The sequence below is a fragment of the Hoplias malabaricus genome, chromosome 8, assembly GCF_029633855.1.
Source record: "Hoplias malabaricus isolate fHopMal1 chromosome 8, fHopMal1.hap1, whole genome shotgun sequence".
In the NCBI taxonomy this organism is placed as follows: domain Eukaryota; kingdom Metazoa; phylum Chordata; class Actinopteri; order Characiformes; family Erythrinidae; genus Hoplias; species Hoplias malabaricus.
In genome coordinates, this window is record NC_089807.1 from 2,014,528 (window position 1) to 2,034,476 (window position 19,949).

General features: G+C 45.4%; 2 protein-coding genes across 4 annotated transcripts in view; one reads left to right on the forward strand and one right to left on the reverse strand.

The window, feature by feature from the left end:
* Positions 1-9,586, forward strand: part of flrt3 (fibronectin leucine rich transmembrane 3) — a 10,696-nt gene extending 1,110 nt beyond the window's left edge. Inside the window, exons 2-3 of one of the 2 annotated variants that reach the window (XM_066679095.1) lie at positions 4,431-5,089; positions 6,451-9,586. In XM_066679095.1, coding sequence (XP_066535192.1) covers positions 6,479-8,428 — 1,950 coding nt within the window. In that variant the 5' untranslated portion in view covers positions 4,431-5,089; positions 6,451-6,478 and the 3' untranslated portion in view covers positions 8,429-9,586. Of the gene's footprint in view, positions 1-4,360; positions 5,090-6,450 lie in introns of those variants that run through there. The other variant, XM_066679096.1, reaches the window with a different exon arrangement.
* Positions 1-19,949, reverse strand: part of macrod2 (mono-ADP ribosylhydrolase 2) — a 1,000,902-nt gene that overhangs the window by 826,209 nt on the left and 154,744 nt on the right. The gene's annotated exons all lie outside the window — the stretch shown is intronic.

The window sequence follows — 19,949 nt, forward strand, 5'->3', positions numbered from 1 at the left end:
TGTCACGGCTCTTCATCTGTAAGGAGCTGAAACACGGGCAGTGTCCAGAAAGAGCCCCGAGCTGCTTCAGGTTTCAGAGAGGGACGTGGAGCCGAGCTCAGAGAGAGGAGCTGATTAAATCTGTTTACAGGAGAAAATAAAAGGCATTCACACTGTAAAACACACAGAGAGAGGACTCTCCCTCCCTCCCTCCTTCCCTCCATCTCACATTCTCTCATCCGCAGACACAAACCCTCTGATCAAAGACACAGTTTAGTGTTTAACACTGAATCCACTGCCTGTTCTGAGAGAGGCTCGAGTAATAAACACACACACAGAGGGGAAGTGCAGACAGACGTGAGGAACAAGGCATTTCAATGTGACTGAGCTACGGCACATCAACCGAACGACTCCCATCTATTATTTATTTATTTAATAAACACAGCATTAAGACTCAGCTGCAAAACCAACACAGAACCCCCACGCTCCTAATGCCCAGTCCAGTCCAGTCCAGTCAGTAACAAGGCACACCTCTACTTCATTGATACACTGTTACTGCGAGCCTGGGTCCAGGAACATGCCTGGAGCCCCTCTGACGGCAGCCGTGTGTCCAGAGCGTCCTCTATTGTTGGCCCAGGCTGGAGGCTAAAGGCTACAGACACAGCAACCCAAGGCATTCACCACCAACACGAAGTGGTCAAGGTTTTCAGGCCTCGAGGGATGGCCGGCTCTTTGTGTCGCACACAGAAATACATTTCACAGCTCGTGTTAGTGGCCGACCTTTGCCGCAGGCCAGAGGGAGCCTTTAGAACCGTGGGCTATTTACATACAGCACTTTGTTTTAGTCCTGGGGGGGGGGGGGGGGGTTCCACGAAACAGACTCCGAGAGTTGGCTGCAGAGTGTGAGAGACACTAGGTCTGTTTCATCCAGTAGAAACATCTCCCAACTCCTGCTGGACTCTGGGGCTACAGAGGGGTCTCTCAGGGGTCTGTGATTTGGGAGAGAGACCCCAACGTTTCACGAAATGGGAGTGAATTAAGAGTGAGGCCTAGGCTTTGTGTAATTATGAGAAGCAGTTTGCCCCCTTCGGAGAGGAAATAAGAACTGTGGGGTGCAGTAAATCAAACCCAAGGCTTTCTGCCCTTGTCCAGTGGCAGCTATCCTCCATAAAGCTGCTGAGGGTTTGTGTGTTGTAATTAAAGCAGCAGCTCAGTGAGTGTATGAGTTTGTGTGTTTCAGAGTGAGAGGTGTGTGTGAGAGAGAGAGAAACACAGGCCTGATACAGACGAGCCTACCACCCCCAAGTGGGGAAAAGCAGCGCAGCTGCCACGAGCCCGCAAACCGCTTTCTCCTTTTCAGCGTTTTACAAAAGGAAAAAAAGACCCCCGTCTCCTCCAGTCTCCCATCGCCTGAGCCCCAGCCCCACACACACACACACACACACACTCAAACCTGGGCCTTCCACATTATCTCCATTCTGCTTTTAAATCAGCAGTTAAGCTGCATTTAAACCACCCTGCAATTTCCAAACGCAGTGAGAGAGAGAGAGAGAGAGAGAGAGAGAGAGAAGCGTCTCCCCGAGCGCTGGACGCTGGCCTTGCCCCGGTCTGAGACTGAGACATAAAACACTGCATCACAAAGAGAGCCGCTTGTTCTAAAGCTCGCCTGGGGTCCAGAATCCATTATCCACGGAATAACAGCTGCATTTTCCTAATCCCAGCTCGGTGCAGACGAGTGACGGCTGAAATGAATTAAACAAACCTTCAGCGATACATTCACCGTCCGGCTTCAAAATAATCACAAATTATAATAAACATTTACTCTGAGGCGTGAACCAAGTTATTTCTCAAATATTACACGCTCCGAACAGGGATTCTCAAAAATAATCAAAATAACAATAATATCACTGCATTTAAAAACAGTAATGTATCTTTTATTTATGTTAAAATCTCAGGGTTCTAATAATAATATAATATTAATATAATAATAATAATGTATTAAAATGAAGGATACACAGTTGTTTTATAAAAACTGCTTAAATGCAAAATAAACATTTTAAAAAAGTCATATATATGTAGATAGATAGATAGATAGATAGATAGATAGATAGATAGATAGAGCGGAGTCTGAAGGGTCCCCTCAGTCGCTCCACAGAGTAAAGCTACTAATGGCTTTTCTCTTTTATTTTTTTCATTTCTATTATGATTTCTTTAAAAAACCAAGCTCTATTGAACATCGCTGGCCGAGGGCCGCGGAGCAGACGCAGGTCCGGCGCGGAGAAAAGAGCAAGGCTATTAGAACGATAGGGAGAAGTGTCTATCACTCAGGCCCTACACAGCATTCCCTCGCCCCTAAACACACAGAGCGGAGGTGGAGGGGGGCTGGGACGGGCTGGGAGAAGTTTAACCACGTGAAAAACTGTTTATATTTAAAGCGAGAGGAGATTAAAGGAGAAGGGAGTAGAGGTTTGTGTTTGAGGCCTTTTCAGGGAGGATTTCTGAGCCCACGGTGAGGCTACTGTGGTGAAATCCACTGAGTTTTCGGGTCAGCTGCTCAGCCCGGTCCAGCTCGGCGACGGCCAGTGGTGGTGCACTTTATTAACTCAGCAGGTCACCGCCTGGTTAAGGGAGAGCGCACATTCACAGCTCACGCTCTTCTATTTCCACTCGCTAAATATATACGTCTCCAGCAGCTGGGCCTCAGAGTGTATCTTAAACACCATCCACACTTTCAGAACAACCTCAGGCCCATCATTTGGTCTCACCTCACTGCACGGTTACCCTTTTACCACGCTGGCTGCTTTTGACGGAGAGAGACGGAGTATGACCATAATTCCAGGGTGGTGCAGGTTCTCAAGGCTGTTTCAATTTTTATTCCCTAAATCAATAGCACAGCTTTCAAACTCCGTAAGCAAAGCTTTGGCAAACGCAATGAAAAACCCAACAGCATTGTGTCCATCGCAGCGGCGCCCTGTCCTGACAGTGTGTTTACAGAGCTGCGGGAAGAGGTTTGAGATTGTCACAGCTCCCTCTGTTTAAAACAACTATTTTCCTGCCGTTCAGTTTGAAGCCCTGTGTAATGTATGTGACTTTAGGCCCGTGGCTGTGCTCGGGCTCAACGGGAGGACAGGGTGTTGTTCCGCGGCCTCGGCGCAGGGCCGCAAATTGAGTTACAAGCCTCTCAATTCCCTAATCTTCTCCATGTCATCGGTTACAGCAGTTAAGTGTCTGAGATGCTTGTAGCTGTGCTCTCTGGTGTTTTCCAGAACAAGGTTTCCATGAGAACGCTGCTGGGGAGGGTGTCGGGCAAGGGCACAAGCCATTGTGTTGCGAGATGTAGCGTATCGTTTGGCTTGGCAGTGGGAGAGGACTATTTTTACCCCTGTGCTTGGGGAAGGGCTGGAGCTGGAGGTGGAGGTGGTGTGGGAAGTAGGCCAGGAGAAGGTGCAGCAGAAGGTGAAAGGAGGTAGGAACGCGTGAGGGGGCACCGGAGGTGACACGGACCAAGAGTCTGTCACTCGGATATTCATGAGTGCTCTTAAAATGAGCTCGGATCATCTGCCGTATACATTTTTGAGCAGCCGGAGGGCGTTTTCCGTCGTGCTGCCGGATCAGCCGAAGGGGTCCGCAGTGCCCTGAGTGCTGCTCTCTTCTCTTAACAGCTTCCCTCTCGACTTTCCAGGGCGCCTTCTCATTTCAACGCTACGCCGGCCTCTTTGAAATCCGAAAACATCAGAGGCTCTCGTCAAGGCGGGAGGCAGCAGCCCCCACCGCTGTGACAGGGCCCCAAGCACTGTAGCGTTTCCAATGCAAAGGCATTCTTTTCCCCCCATCTCCATAGAGAAGGGAGGGAAGGGGGCTGCTGGGGTCAGAGGCTGACAGGTCAGCGAACACAGTCATGGTGGCACAGGCCGGGACAAAGATGCGGAAGAAAAGTATTTGTTGTTGTTCTTGTTGTTTTGCGTGTTACACCCTTAACGCCTTTAGGCAGTGTTTCAGAAGGAGGTGCAGCATCAGAGAGTTTGAGATTCATGCTCTGATCAGTTTCTAATGAGCTCACAGTCCACGGCCAGGATGAATGTTCATGTCTATTTCTAAATGTGTTTTTCAGAAATTACAGAGCCATATTACAGTGGAAATCACTGTAAATTAAATCTGGTTTTAAAGGGTTTATAAGCGTCTTGTTTATGGCAGGCAGTGCAGTGTTGATGGCTTAAAAAACATGTTCGAAGGACAGCAGCCAATTACCGTTTGTCTTGGATGCTGTCAGTCACAGCCCTGGCTCTGTGCTGTCTTTCATAGCCAGCAGCTCTCCTACAAGGCCACGCGGAGCTCCGCTAGGCCTGGGCCAGGGAGGATTCCAGTTTCCCTACGATTTCTAAAAGTCTTTTCTTCTTTGTGCGGTTCTAGACGTGACTGAATGCTGATTTCTGTCTCTGTGTGATTTGCAGGAGGACGGATGAGAGGGAGTAAGCGTCTGACGGAGTGAGGGAACGTTCCCGAGAGGAGAGAGAGCGAATTGGATACATTATTCATGCCTCTGCCCGGAGTGAAAGAGCAGGATTTGGGATCGAGCGCGAGGCTGGGCTTCAGAACGGAGCCGCCCTGGATTTGAGCCTGTTTTACTCTCAGACTACGCGAGGCAGTGGGCGGCTGGGCTCTCGATGCCATGTCCAGTCAGCCGCAGGACAGACAGGAGCTGTTCCTTTCTCACAGAGGAGTCTTCCACACTCACAAAAGGGTCTAATTAGGGGTCACAGCCGCTGGACCGCAGAGTAAAAGGATTCTCCACGCACCGGACTGTCTCTTTTTTTCCTCTGTTTTCTTCCCTTTTTTAATTACCCGGGTTGCATGCCTGCACCAGCGAAGTGGAGCCCTGGTTTTTCTTTTTCTTTATAGGTTTAAATCTGCCACAAAGTCTTTGATGGCATGAACTGTTGGCGGGAGGTCAGCAGTACAAACAAGGATCAGTTCTGCAAATACCAGTCGAGTCAGGATATAACCAAAGAGACTGCGGAAGAATCTCGAGACAGCGAGAAGAAAAGGGGAGCTTAAAGCATCAGTGGATTTCTGGGCAGACTCGAGGGATTTAGTGACTCTTCTAAATCAGGTATGACGAATACGGATGAATGTGCCCTAGACTCACAAGTGACCACTGTAATACCTAGTAAGATACACGCAGGAAAGGAGGTAAATAGGTATTTAATATATTAGTAAGTAACACTAAACTCTGAGGGAAAGTAATCAAACACATCAGGACTCCACGGATCACAGCAGAGCTCTGGGCATTTATTTCCTGCTTGTCGTATGTGGTTGTGCCAAAGATTATTTTGGTCATCGTGTTCTGCATGTAATTAACTAAACAGCTGTTCAGAATATTCCACAGAGGCCAGTGCGACACTCAAGTTCTGGCAGCTCCTGATGATTTACGCAGCATACCTCTGAACCTGTATTTTCTAGTCTCAGCTTTAAAATTGCAAACGCTGAGCAGAAAATCTTCGGTCTTAATTAATGCTGTAATCTGCAAAAGCTCTGTCTATTTCATGGCTGTCCAGATGATTTCTGCGGCTCTTTGTCGAGCACAGATTGAAGTTTCGTCCTCTAAACAGGCATAAAACAGTTTGAAAACGTGCTCTGTGGGAAATCCCTGAGGAAAGTGTCTAGGTCTGGAGTGAAAGCAGTCGGAACAAGACACAGACCCCAGCCTAGTGCTCACTGCAAAGACATCATCCTGGATTTATATTCCGTGGTAGCGGTGCAGACTTGTAGTCGGTAAATCATTAGTACAGATGCTGAGGATTTCGGAAGAATGCAGAAGTGGTCCCTGTGTGCAGATAGTTTCAGTTTTTCAAAAAATGATCTGATCAAGGGCAAACATCCTGAAGGGAAGTGAGGACAGAATGAGGTTTTTAGCTTTTAAAAAAAACAAGGCCCAGGTTGATTTATCCAGCCGATTGCTGCTATGAAAGAAAGCTTAAAAATGCAGTGGCTGAGTGTGAAATTTTGTACGACAGCAAGGGCCTTCTACTGGATTACACTCCGCGAAAGATAAAGCCACATAGGGCTTTCATTCAGAGAAAGCTTGTGGGGTTTAAGGATTCCTTATCTGCGTCCACGGCTGATTGGGAATATCCTTCCACTTAAATTAGATGTATTTGGAAACTGGTGCATAGCTCACCCGTGTCTTTTGCCTCTTGCGTGGTTTTATTTTTATGCCAGTATGTACACTGGAGGCAAAGTTAGGCTCACTTTGTTTTTCTTTTGTTCCTGTCAGTGGAGATCTTAATAGTCATTGTTCATTCACTCCGAAACGGCAAGTGGTGCAGCATTTGTCTTAAACTGTGTCATTGAGCATGAAAAAGGTGCTTGAGGGGCATGCACGCAAACTGCAATTATTTAAAGGAGGACTCTCTCTCTACTTCATCTTCTGATTTTCTTTCTCTCTCTCTCTCTCTCGCTCTCTTCCTCCAGGGGCACACGCAAACAGAGGACATCAACAATGGCATGTCAATACAAGTCCTTCTTCGTCTTCTTCATCAGAGCCGGGCTTCTCCTGGGCCTGGCCAATCCGCTGGTGACCTCCGCTTCCTGTCCTTCGCAGTGCCGCTGTGACGGGACTTTCATCTACTGCAATGACCGGGAGCTGACTTCCATCCCTTCCGGCATCCCAGAGGTTGCCACAGTTCTCTTCCTGCAGAACAACCGAATTAAGAGCGCTGGCATCCCCAGGGATCTACAGAGGCTCGTCAACGTAGAGAAGATCTACCTGTACTGCAACAACCTGGACGAGTTCCCCACCAACCTCCCGCTCAATGTCAAGGAGCTTCACTTGCAGGAGAACAACATCCGGACTATCACTCACGCCTCTTTGGCACAGATTCCTTTCATTGAGGAATTACACCTGGACGACAACTCAGTGTCAGCCGTCAGCATCGAGGAGGGAGCGTTCCGGGACAGCAACCATTTACGGTTGCTCTTTCTCTCTCGTAATCACCTGAGCACCATCCCCCTGGGGCTGCCCATGACTATCGAGGAGCTTCGCTTCGATGACAACCGCATCTCGTCCATTTCCGAGGCGTCCCTGCAAGACCTCATAAACCTGAAGCGGCTGGTACTGGACGGCAACCTCCTGAACAACAAGGGCATCGGGGAAATGGCTTTTGTGAATTTGATCAACTTGACTGAGCTCTCCCTGGTGCGGAACTCCCTCACCTCTCCGCCTGCCAACTTACCGGGCACCAGCCTTGAGAAGCTACAGCTCCAGGATAACCACATAGACCGGGTACCTTCAGGTGCTTTTGCATTCCTGCGACAGCTGTACCGCCTGGATCTGTCTGGAAACAGATTGACCACCCTGCCGATGGGGGTCTTTGAAGACCTGGATAACCTGACCCAGCTGCTGCTGCGCAACAACCCGTGGCAGTGCAACTGCAGAATGAAGTGGGTGCGTGACTGGCTGCGATCCTTGCCAGCTAAGGTCAACGTGCGTGGCTTCATGTGCCAAGGCCCTGATAAGGTCAAAGGGATGGCCATCAAGGATCTGGCCACAGAGCTCTTTGACTGCTCAGATACAGAGTTCTCTCCCACTTTTGAGACCAGCACAGTCTCCAACACACTGCCCCCTTCTCGACCTCAGTGGCCTGTGTATGTGACTAAAAGACCTGTGATAAAGGGTCCAGATTTTGGTAAAAACTACCGCAGCACTACGCCGCCGAGTCGTAAGATTATCACGATAAGTGTCAAATCCAGTAGCCCAGATGCAGTGCACATATCCTGGAGAGTATCTCAGCCCATGACTGCCCTGCGCCTCAGCTGGCTCAAACTGGGCCACAGCCCCGCATTTGGATCCATCACTGAGACCATTGTACAAGGAGATAGAACGGAGTACTTGCTTACAGCCCTGGAGCCTGAGTCCTCCTATCGGATATGCATGGTTCCTATGGAGACCAGTAATATTTACCTGTCGGATGAGACACCTGTTTGCATAGAGACAGAAACAGGCTCCTTAAAGGCTTACAACCCCACGACAACCTTGAACAGGGAGCAAGAGAAGGAGCCTTACAAAAATTCTAGTTTGCCCTTAGCTGCTATTATTGGGGGGGCAGTAGCACTATTGGCTATCATTATGCTGGCCCTGGTGTGCTGGTACGTCCACAGGAATGGTTCTTTGTTTTCCAGGAATTGCACATACAATAAAGGGCGCAGGAGGAAGGATGACTACGCCGAGGCCGGGACAAAGAAGGACAACTCCATCTTGGAGATTAGAGAGGCCTCTTTTCAAATGATACCCATAAATCACCTGCCCGTGTCCAAGGAAGAGTTTGTGATACACACAATTTTCCCTCCTAATGGTATAAACCTTTACAAGAGCCCACACAGCGACAACAGTCTCAACAACAGAAGCTACAGAGACAGTGGAATACCAGATTCAGATCACTCCCATTCATGATAGTGTGTGTGTGTGTGTCAGAGTTTGAAAAGACATTTTGTTACGAGCGACTGACTCCAGGACTGGCCGGTCTTTTACAAAACACTGGAATGAGAAGACTGAGATAGCAATGTTGTGTACATTTGCCATATAATTTATATTTAAGGACAGTTTATTAAAAGAGAAAAAAGGCTACGAATTGCAGGCCATCGCTGAGACGTCAGTGTGCGCGGTCAACAACTGCAATTCTATATTTTAGAGGTTTGTAGTAATTTGTATTGTACATCCTTTGCTTAAGGTTTCAGACCAATTAAAATCTTTGTGCTCTACTGAGATATGACTTGTCAACTGTGAAAGTGGGTTTTCATTGCTGTGTTGAACAATCAGACTTTAGAGAACCTTGTAGAATAAGCACAGGTCGTACTTTTCACTTACGTGACTCTCGGTTAAAAAAGACTAAGGTGGAAATGCGGTCCGCAGCGATACCGGGCACAGCTGATTAAGTGGGTAGATCGCAGCAGGTGTAATGTGTCGTGGTGAATGCAGAACCTTGAGAATTTGTTAGGAGACTTAGTTGACGTTTCTATGGTGTTCCCAGGCGTTACGTCTCTGCGCCGCGGAGGGAAACACTTTCTTTAGTTCCTGGGAGAAGTAGCACAGAGCCCAGCATGCTGTTCCTCAGTTGGGTAAGCTTGTCCAGCACAGGACCAACAAAGCACACAGATAATGAGAGGTTCCTTCTCTGTGACACTAGAATAGAGGCCAACAACCCAGTCTCACTTGTTTTACGGTCGGCAGAGGGAAGCCTCTGCTGACGTATCTCAGTCTTGAACCAATGGTCAGTGTAAATGTTGCACTAGAAAACGAGATGGGCTCATTTTTCTACTGGGAATACAGAGTGTCGGCTATTTTTGTTCGTATTATGATCACCATCTGTATTACTTTGGTTGGGTTTGGTTTGTTTTCCCCAGACTTTAAGCCACTCTTTACGTTGCCACAACTGAAAAGTTAATTGTTCTTTTACAACTGAAGACCAAAGTGCATATACGCCCTTTGGCCAGTCTTGTATGTGCCTTGATCCAATGCTTATTGTATTTAGCTTTTTGAAAGAATAAAACCAGTGACTTAACTTTTTTCATACACACTTGCATATGATAAACTATTGGTCATATTGCAAAATAAAAGTGGATAAAACCAAGCAGGTGGACTCCATCCTTTTCATCCCTTCGCTCCTGAAGAGCAGGTGTGTATTACCAGCACAGTGATGAGGCGGGAGACCTCGGTGGGTTTCGGGAGGGAAGGTAAATGAGGTCGGTGGAACGCCGTGCTGGGCTTGATGTGCCTGGCGACCACAGAGAGACTGCGGCGTCTAATAACTCCAACATACGGAGGGTGACATTGGCCCTACTGGGGCTGCCTGTCACTACATGGATTTGGGCAGGAATCACAGAGGCTGTGCCAGGCACACAGCGCCATACTCACCACACATGCACTCTTATATAAACACACACACACACATTCATAATTACATGTAATTACACATAATGCATATCGCTTAAGGTAACACTTTTGCTCCAAACCTTAAAGCAGCAAAACAATGTCACGTTTACCCTCATCTTACTATTTTCCATGAGACTAAAGCTCGACTGTTAATTCTCCACTGAGCAGCTCTCTTCACAAGGGTTTAGTCCAGAATCTATGACACATCCAGGCCACTAGGTGTCAGTGATCTAATGTTTCATTGGAGAAAGTCATGAATTCAAGGTTACACTGATGCACAACACACAGCAAACCAGCTTTGAATAAAATAAAATACTGATGGTGTGTGTGTGGATGCACTTGATTTCATTTTCAGGTTCTAGTCCCAGCACTGCTCACAAAACTAGGTGCCGTTTACTTTCAAAAGCTTTAAGACTATATTTAAGGAAGGTTGTACAGGTTTGTTTCTGTAACAGCGACCCGTTATTTTTAATAGTTTGGTTTGTAAATCTTCAAGAACGTTACTTTTTCTAAAATATAAATATAAATTTCACACCATTTTTAATATTTAAATTTACTGATGGGGGTTGTTAGGGCAGGCTGATTTGAGGAGGATATATAACAGCGATGATCAGAATTTAGATTATAAAATAAAGGCCCAGGTCTGATTCTATAACCAAGAATACCCTGATCACACATTACTCCTGAGCTCAGAGTGTAAAGTGGGGGACGATCATGTCCACAGCCCAGTGTCCGGCCGCCTCTGATTGGTCCAACTCTGTAATAGACGAAGTGATTACATGCTAGTGCTGGTATTAATATGTTAAAACATTTATATTGCTCTGTGTGGATATAACACTTGATCCTAAACCTTGAGATGAAAGAGATTAGTTGTATCTATTAACATAGCAAATGTTTTATATCTGTTTCAGTTTTCCTTGTTTATCTCCCCTTCCATCCCCTCCTTTTCCTTAAGTAGTGTGTGCTGTTTGGGAGGTAAAACAATATGTTCTAAATAATGTGCCTGGTTAAAATAAACCTTAAAAAAATAATGAAGATGCTGCTGCTCGCCTGGTCCCTCGCCTCCTGAATCTCTGACCCCCCCAAAAAAAAATCGATATAAAACACTACAGTGCTATCAATCTCCTGCTCTGACCTAACACTGCCACACAGTTTTATCAAAGTTTAAGGTTAGTCCAGCTCCCTCTGGACTGCAGCAGATCTTCCGTTTCTCCCCCTGATCTCCATCGGTTTCTCTCCCGCTGCTCAGAACAGTCTCAGCTCTCTCTCTCTGGACTGAGCCATGTTTGACCCAGGGCTGTGGACAGAGATCATTCGCCCTAAAGCTGAACAACTCTTTTACAAACGCTTCCTCTCTCTGTGAAACACACCGTCGCTCCTGAGTGACCATCGCCCACTTCCACACGACTCCACCGGTCTCACACGGTGAGAGACAGATCTCAGACGTGTCTCAGCCCCTCTTCACAGCCTCACACACACTCTCAGAACTAGATCCAGAAACATCCAATCAGGCGCAGAGGAGCGATCACAGAGAGCAGTGTGAATTGTTCTAATATAATAATAATAATCTAATAATAGACTTCTTTTGAGAAACAGAAATTATACTTAAACTGTGCGGATGCATTTATGTTGTTATTTGGAGCCACAATTTTGTACTAAACTCAGTACTAAGATGTCATTTAATTTATTTACACTTAATGTAAACAGAGGGGAGGCATGGTGTTGCAGCAGGTAGTGTTGCAGTCACACAGCTCCAGGGACCTGTAGGTTGTGGGTTCGATTCCCGCTCCGGGTGACTGTCTGTGAAGAGTGTGGTTTGTTCTCCCTGTGTCTGTGTGGGTTTCCTCCGGGTGACTGTCTGTGAAGAGTGTGGTTTGTTCTCCCTATGTCTGCGTGGGTTTCCTCCGGGTGACTGTCTGTGAGGAGTGTGGTGTGTTCTCTCTGTGTCTGCGTGGGTTTCCTCCGGGTGACTGTCTGTGAGGAGTTGGTGTGTTCTCCCTGTGTCTGCGTGGGTTTCCTCCGGGTGCTCCGGTTTCCTCCCACAGTCCAAAAACACACATTGGTAGGTGGATTGGAGACCGTAAAAAGTGTCCATAGGTGTAAGTGTATGTGTGTGTGTGTCTGTGTTGCCCTGTGATGGACTGGCGCCCCCTCCAGGGTGTGTTCCCGCCTTGCGCCCAATGATTCCAGGTAGGCTCTGGACATACCGTGACCCTGAACTGGAAAACGGTTACAGATAATGAATGAATGAATGAATGCATGTCAGAGGTTATTTACACCACGCGTCTAATAAAATATATTTATCTGATTGGCGTAGAATAAGTAATAAACTTCTACAACTACAAGCAGTAATAGTAACACTACTGTTTACACTGTCATCATTTTTATCACTGCTTTGTTGTTATCAGTGCCTTTTTCTGTATTAATAACTTTCATATTTAGTTCATATTTTGTTAATAATTTAAGCATATTTTAAGGTGTTGTTAGAGTTACAGTCACAACTCACAGAAATAGATTTTGATTGTATTAAAGTGGTGAATATAACATGATAAAATGATTCATTTACTCTGTATGTTATAAGTGTAACAATATCATTTAAATTACATATTAATAGTGATTTAATACAAATTAGTGGTTCCAAAATAACAACTACTTATTTACATATTTCAGCTCAATTTAAATCTACTTTTATTCACAAGAGATATTTTTGTCTTGTTTTTCAATTCATTCAATTCTTCACCATCCTCTTATTTTTACAGTAAGAGCGTCAACTTGGTCCTGCAGTGTTTACACTGTTCTTCACACCATTTTACCACCTGTGCGACTTTCTTACACCTCCAGTTATCATTCAGAGCTAATGTTATTCATAAAATATTATTATTGTTATATTATTATTATATTATTATTATTATTATTTGCTTGTTTTTAATGTGAATTCATGAGTCAAACTGTGTAAACAATGATGTGATTTCAGACCACCTGCTCATCTACACAGCAGTGTTCTCCCCCTGTGTAAACAGCCCTGTTCAGAACGCACCTGTTCCTTTAAATGATAATGAGCCGCTCGCTGTTCACCCCGACCCCGAGCGCACAGCAGTGAGGAGCGAGGAGCAGAAGCTCTGGTTTTTAGCCGTTTTCACTCTGTTCTCTTTCTTCTCCGTTTTTACTCAGTGCTCTTATTTCTCCGCGCTCGTTGTGTCTGTTTTTCTGAGTTTAACCTCGTCTTTGCGCTCTCACATAAACACGGGTCCAGCGCTGTGATTGGACAGACTCAGACGAGGGGGCGGGGCCATTCTAAAGTCTCTGCACTTGATGTCAGAAGTGGAGCAGGATCAGAACGACCCGTTCTGTGGCTACAGTGTTCTTTATGTTGTCTATGTTGTCATAATCTAGACCAAATCAGGTGGTCTTTTTTTTTTGGATGTCTTTATTCGTAGATATTTACTGTGTCAACATTCTTCAACAAACAAACCATAGTCCAAAAGCACTCAGAGTTAACTTCCACTGAACCTTAAAAACATATCTTCCTTCTCCTGTAAAGTAGTCTTTCTGGAGCTCAGAGTTTCTGACAGAAGAGAAGCTTTTGGCTTTGTCTAGAATCAGGTGGAATGCTCTGAACCAGAGAGTCCAGGTCTGTCACTGCTCACTGAACTACTCCGCTCAGGCAGGTGTCGGTAGGATATATTGTACAGGTAATATGCAAATGATCTTGATAGTTTTACATAATTAGAGCCAATTATTTCCACTTGTGTAACCTGTTTGTGTTTCAGCTGAAGCAGTGACCATGGCGCTCGCTGACAGACGTGTGTTCAGGCCCTGATTTGTTTTTCAAAACCGTATGTAAATCAGGCGCTGTTCAGTGGCAGATAGTGAAGTGGAACTACTACAGACCATTCAGTCCAAACTTTTCTGAAAACACTTGTTTTTAGCAGGAACTAGCTAATGCAGATTGGGCTTGTGTGTGTGTGTGTGTGTGTACTGCAGGTGTTCTGAGTGGCAACTTTTTCAGAGTGAGATATAAATGTCCTAATTGATCTGAGCAGTTTCCCAGTCACAATCCAATAGAGAGATTACACCAGCACTGTCCAGAAAAGCAGTAAGAAAACATCTTAATATTTTAAGCAACTAAATGTAAAGAGCTTTAACTCCGAGTCTTTCAGAGTGAGTCTGTGGAAACGTAAATGGCAGCTAACGTCTTCAAACGACACAGAAGGACAGGAGCACGCCATTCTCGCTGGACACTGATAGTGCGGTCAGTTTAACATATATATTAGGCACTGAAGAGGGAGTTCAGCTTCTTCCTGAACTCGTAAAGAGTGATTTATAGGAACCACGGGCTGTTTTATTTCAACGCTTCCAGTTTAAAGATGTTTTTGTTTTTTTGTGCAAATGGCTGTTTTGGAAAACACATGCTAATCAGACACATATCTGACTCTGAACTAACACCCACCATCAGCTTCTTAAAATATCCTTTCCCCGTGATGGTCAGTGTGTTCCCGTAATTCGGTCTCTGCTCTTCTTTGGCGTGGAATATGGAGGCTGCAGGTGAATGGAGTTCGATGGGAGAGGGGGAGCTTTATTTTTATTAGTTTTAACTAATGATTCAAGTCATTGATGTAAAACATACACTACATTGCCAAATGTACTCACTCAACCATCCAAATCATTGAACTCAGGTGTTTCACTCACTTCCCTGACCACAGATAATAAAACAGGTATAAAACCAAGCACCTAGGGATGCAGACTGCTTCTACAAATTTTATGTAAGAATGGGTTGCTCTCAGGAGCTTAGTGAAATCCAGAGTGGTTACGTGAGCGGACACCTCCTGTGAAACACGTCCAGTTCTGACATTTCCTGAGTGGTATTATAACAAAGTGGGAGATTAGGAACGACAGCAACTCAGCCACAAAGTTGCACGCCATGTAAAATGACAGAGCAGGGTCAGCGGATGCTGAGGCCCATAGTGCACAGAGGTTGCCAACTTTCTGCAGTGTAGAGAGCTTCATGGAATGAGTTTCCACAGTCGTGCAGCTGCCTTACATCACCAAGCGCAATGTAAATCAATGGATACAGTGGTGTAAAGCACACTGCCACTGGACTCTGGAGCGTGAGTCACTCTACTCCGTCTGGTGAACCGATGGATGAGTCAGGGTTTGTCAGTTTCCAGAAGAACTAGACATGTCTGACTGCATTGTGCCGAGTGTAAAGTCTGTTGGAGAGGGGGAGGGATTATGGCGTGGGGTTGTTTTTCAGGAGTTAATTCCAATGAAAGTGTACAATGTCTTACTCCCAACTTTGTGAGAACAGTTTGTGGAAAGCCCCTTCCTGTTCCAACATGACTGTGCACTAGTGCACAAAGCAAAGTCCATAAAGCCATGGATGAATGGGTTTGGTGTTGGAGAACTTGACTGGCCTTCTCCTGACCTCCACCCGACAGAACATCTTTGGGACGAATTACAGCAGAGACTGTGAGTCAGGCCTCGTCCAGCAGCAGTGACCTCACAAATGTGCTTCTGGAAGAATGGTCAACATTTCCTTAAACACAGCTAAACCGTGTGGAAAGCCTTCCCAGAAGAGTCGGGCTGTCATAGCTGCAGAGGGTGGGTCGACATCATACTAAACCCTATGGATTATGGACCCCATTCCTAATAGACTCGAGTTCACATGTGTGCAAACGCAGGCGAGCGGATACTTTCGGCAGTGTAGTGTGTCTGAGGTGGTTTTAAACCCACCACACAAGTTTAAAGAAAGGCTCATATATGAAAGAGCTCGACTCCGGCTCTGATTGTTGGTTAGATGTTGACTTCAGCCTTAAGAACAGATGCAGACTGCCAAGCTATTTCTGCATTTTCTAGCTCACTCTTTTTTGGTCCCGCTCGCTCACTTGGACACACTCTAGATCTAATCACTTCATGCACGCAGAGTGTTGAATTGGTTCTGGGTCTCTGTGGTAATGTTTTAAAGCTCCACAGCCTGGTTTTGATCAGAGAAGCCTGCTTTTCTTCTGAGAAAGTGGAAGAAATAACATGAACCCAACATCACAGTGCACTGCCAGCTTTGAGTTTTCTGACCTGGTACAAATGTGGCAGGAAGTATGGCCGTCGCTGGTGGACTGCTGAGACTCTTTTACGAAGTATTATCTTATAATGTACTGGGCTGTACCAATGGCAATACATTAATTTACATATAAACCCAGCCTTGATAATGAGTAAACGCCCGTCCACTGTGTATTGCAAGGTTTCAGTTGAATATTTTATCTATTTGGAGTGTTTTAAATACATTAGAATAATAGGTGTGAAACCATTCATATAAAATTGCATACATCATAAACACACAAATGTGTCTTCAGACTCTAGGTGATTGAGCATTCTCGATTTGAACAGTTTGAGCTCTTTAAATCTCTTCTGAAAGCTCATGTTTTCAGGGAGGTCTATAACTGCTAATCTGCCTTTATCCTAATCCTCTGCTTTTACTGTGTGCTACTGGCATGTTCTCATCTGTTTTGTTTTATATGCCTCTGTTATGTCTTTGCGTGCTTCTTATTTTGTACACATCCTTGTTTGTTTATCTCCATGTTGTTAATTGTTTATCTCGTTCTGTTTTATTTCATTTCCATTTATTTTATTAAAATAACGTTTCTGTTAATGTTCATTTTAATGCATATTACCATTTCTTCTGTTTTTACATAATATTTGTTGAGTGCTGTGAGCTGTTTGAGGATGTGCTTTACAAATAAATTATTATTATTATTATTATTCATTCATTCATTCATTCATTATCTGTAACCGATTAACCGTGAGCAGAGAGAGAGAAAGCCTAGCACCGCACCCAGACACTGTATTTTTTTACCCATTTACAGACACTGGGGCTTCGTAAACACATTAGATACAGTCACTTCTTACTCACACACACCGCTCCACCTTAAAAGATACAGTCGTTTCTTACTCACACACACCGCTCCACCTTAAAATATACAGTCGCTTCTTACTCACACACACTGCTCCACCTTAAAAGATACAGTCGCTTCTTACTCACTCACACCGCTCCACCTTAAAAGATATAGTCGCTTCTTACTCACACACACCGCTCCACCTTAAAAGATAGTCGCTTCTTACTCACACACACCGCTCCACCTTAAAAGATACAGTTGTTTCTTACTCACACACACCGCTCCACCTTAAAAGATACAGTCGCTTCTTACTCACACACACCGCTCCACCTTAAAAGATACAGTCGCTTCTTACTCACACACACCACTCCACCTTAAAAGATACAGTCGCTTCTTACTCACACACACCGCTCCACCTTAAAATATACAGTCGCTTCTTACTCACACACACCGCTCCACCTTAAAGGATACAATCGCTTCTTACTCACACACACCGCTCCACCTTAAAAGATACAGTCGCTTCTTACTCACACACACCGCTCCACCTTAAAAGATACAGTCGCTTCTTACTCACAAACACCGCTCCACCTTAAAAGATACAGTCGCTTCTTACTCACACACACCGCTCCACCTTAAAAGATACAGTCGCTTCTTACTCACACACACCGCTCCACCTTAAAAGATACAGTCACTTCTTACTCACACACACCGCTCCATCCTAAAAGGCACAGTCGCTTCTTACTCACACACACCGCTCCACCTTAAAAGATACAGTCACTTCTTACTCACACACACCGCTCCATCCTAAAAGGCACAGTCGCTTCTTACTCACACACACCGCTCCACCTTAAAAGATACAGTCGCTTCTTACTCACACACACCGTTCCACCTTAAAAGATACAGTTGTTTCTTACTCACACACACCGCTCCACCTTAAAATATACAGTCGCTTCTTACTCACACACACTGCTCCACCTTAAAAGATACAGTCGCTTCTTACTCTCTCACACCGCTCCACCTTAAAAGATATAGTCGCTTCTTACTCACACACACCGCTCCACCTTAAAAGATAGTCGCTTCTTACTCACACACACCGCTCCACCTTAAAAGATACAGTTGTTTCTTACTCACACACACCGCTCCACCTTAAAATATACAGTCGCTTCTTACTCACACACACCGCTCCACCTTAAAAGATACAATCACTTCTTACTCACACACACCGCTCCACCTTAAAAGATACAGTCGCTTCTTACTCACACACACCGCTCCACCTTAAAATATACAGTCGCTTCTTACTCACACACACCGCTCCACCTTAAAAGATACAATCGCTTCTTACTCACACACACCGCTCCACCTTAAAAGATACAGTCGCTTCTTACTCACACACACCGCTCCACCTTAAAAGATACAATCGCTTCTTACTCACACACACCGCTCCACCTTAAAAGATACAGTCGCTTCTTACTCACACACACCGCTCCACCTTAAAATATACAGTCGCTTCTTACTCACACACACCGCTCCACCTTAAAAGATACAATCGCTTCTTACTCACACACACCGCTCCACCTTAAAAGATACAGTCGCTTCTTACTCACACACACCGCTCCACCTTAAAATATACAGTCGCTTCTTACTCACACACACCGCTCCACCTTAAAAGATACAATCGCTTCTTACTCACACACACCGCTCCACCTTAAAAGATACAGTCGCTTCTTACTCACACACACCGCTCCACCTTAAAAGATACAATCGCTTCTTACTCACACACACCGCTCCACCTTAAAAGATACAGTCGCTTCTTACTCACACACACCGCTCCACCTTAAAATATACAGTCGCTTCTTACTCACACACACCGCTCCACCTTAAAAGATACAGTCGCTTCTTACTCACACACACCGCTTCACATTAAAAAATGCAGAGCTTCTGAACATAGACAAAACACAGAGAACTGAGAATGAGTGACATCCTCATCTCGGTTGGTGCTTTTCAGCGTTTGGAGTCTCTCCGTTGTCTAAAAACCTCCAGATGGCGTTTCTCTGCCGTGAGCAGAGAGAGAGAAAGCCTAGCACCGGACCCAGACTCTGTATTTTTTTACCCATTTACAGACACTGGGGCTTCGTAAACACATTAGAGCGGTTTCCAGAGCAAACCGACTGCAGAGCAGCACATGGAGAGGACACACACTCCACCACAGAGTTTTATACACAGGGTTTATTGATTAAAATAATGAATGATGCCTAAATGCCAAGTGCTGGAGTGAAGTGTATAGAGCCCACCAGCGTTTGGCTGTGGAGAAGTGAAGCTGTGCTTTCTGGAGTGATGGAGATCCATCCATTTCCTCTGGGATGTGTTGGAGTGGTGGTTTTGATCCAGAACTAATCACACAACATCAGCAGCTGCCTGCACTGATATTTCTGTGGCCGAATGCCATCAAATCCTCAAAACATCTAGAGCAAAGCCATCCCAGAAGAGCAGGAACGGTTACGGCAGTAAAGAGGAATCCAATCCCAGCAAATCCTTCCATTTCTGAAGAAACCCGAAGTAACAGATGTTCACAGACTTGCGGAATCGTGTGTTTTAGACTCGATAAACGCCGCTCTGCCCCTCAATGTACAGAAAGATGCAGCTCTGTGTGAAAGTACCATCTGTCGGTGAGACACTGCTTCATGACGGTTAACAGATGCTTCCCCGTGAATCATGTTGACCATTCATTCACAAATGCAGCTAAAACCCTGTGTTTACTGGCTACTCACACATCATACATTTTATTATGCGCCAGCTGAGGAATTAACATAGCAAGGCTTCAGCAAAACCCCCCACAGGTTCCGCCTGGCAGCGTGGGTTAAAGACGCCGACACCGCTCTATAGAAAGTGATTTAATTCGTGGGACCACTGCCATTTAATGCGGCACACATATCTGACTGGAATTATTATAGCCTCACTGTATAACGGGCGAGCCGCTGGACACAGTGCTGGCCTATCGATCGACCCTCCGTCCACAGGGACCTGGATTAGCATCGTCTGTCACAACTGAAATAGTCACTCAGGTCTGAGGGCAGGTAATTACATTTACCACCTTAAAAAAAGGAGCCTTGCTTTTTACTGCATCGCTAACACAAATCCCTGCGTGTGTGCCT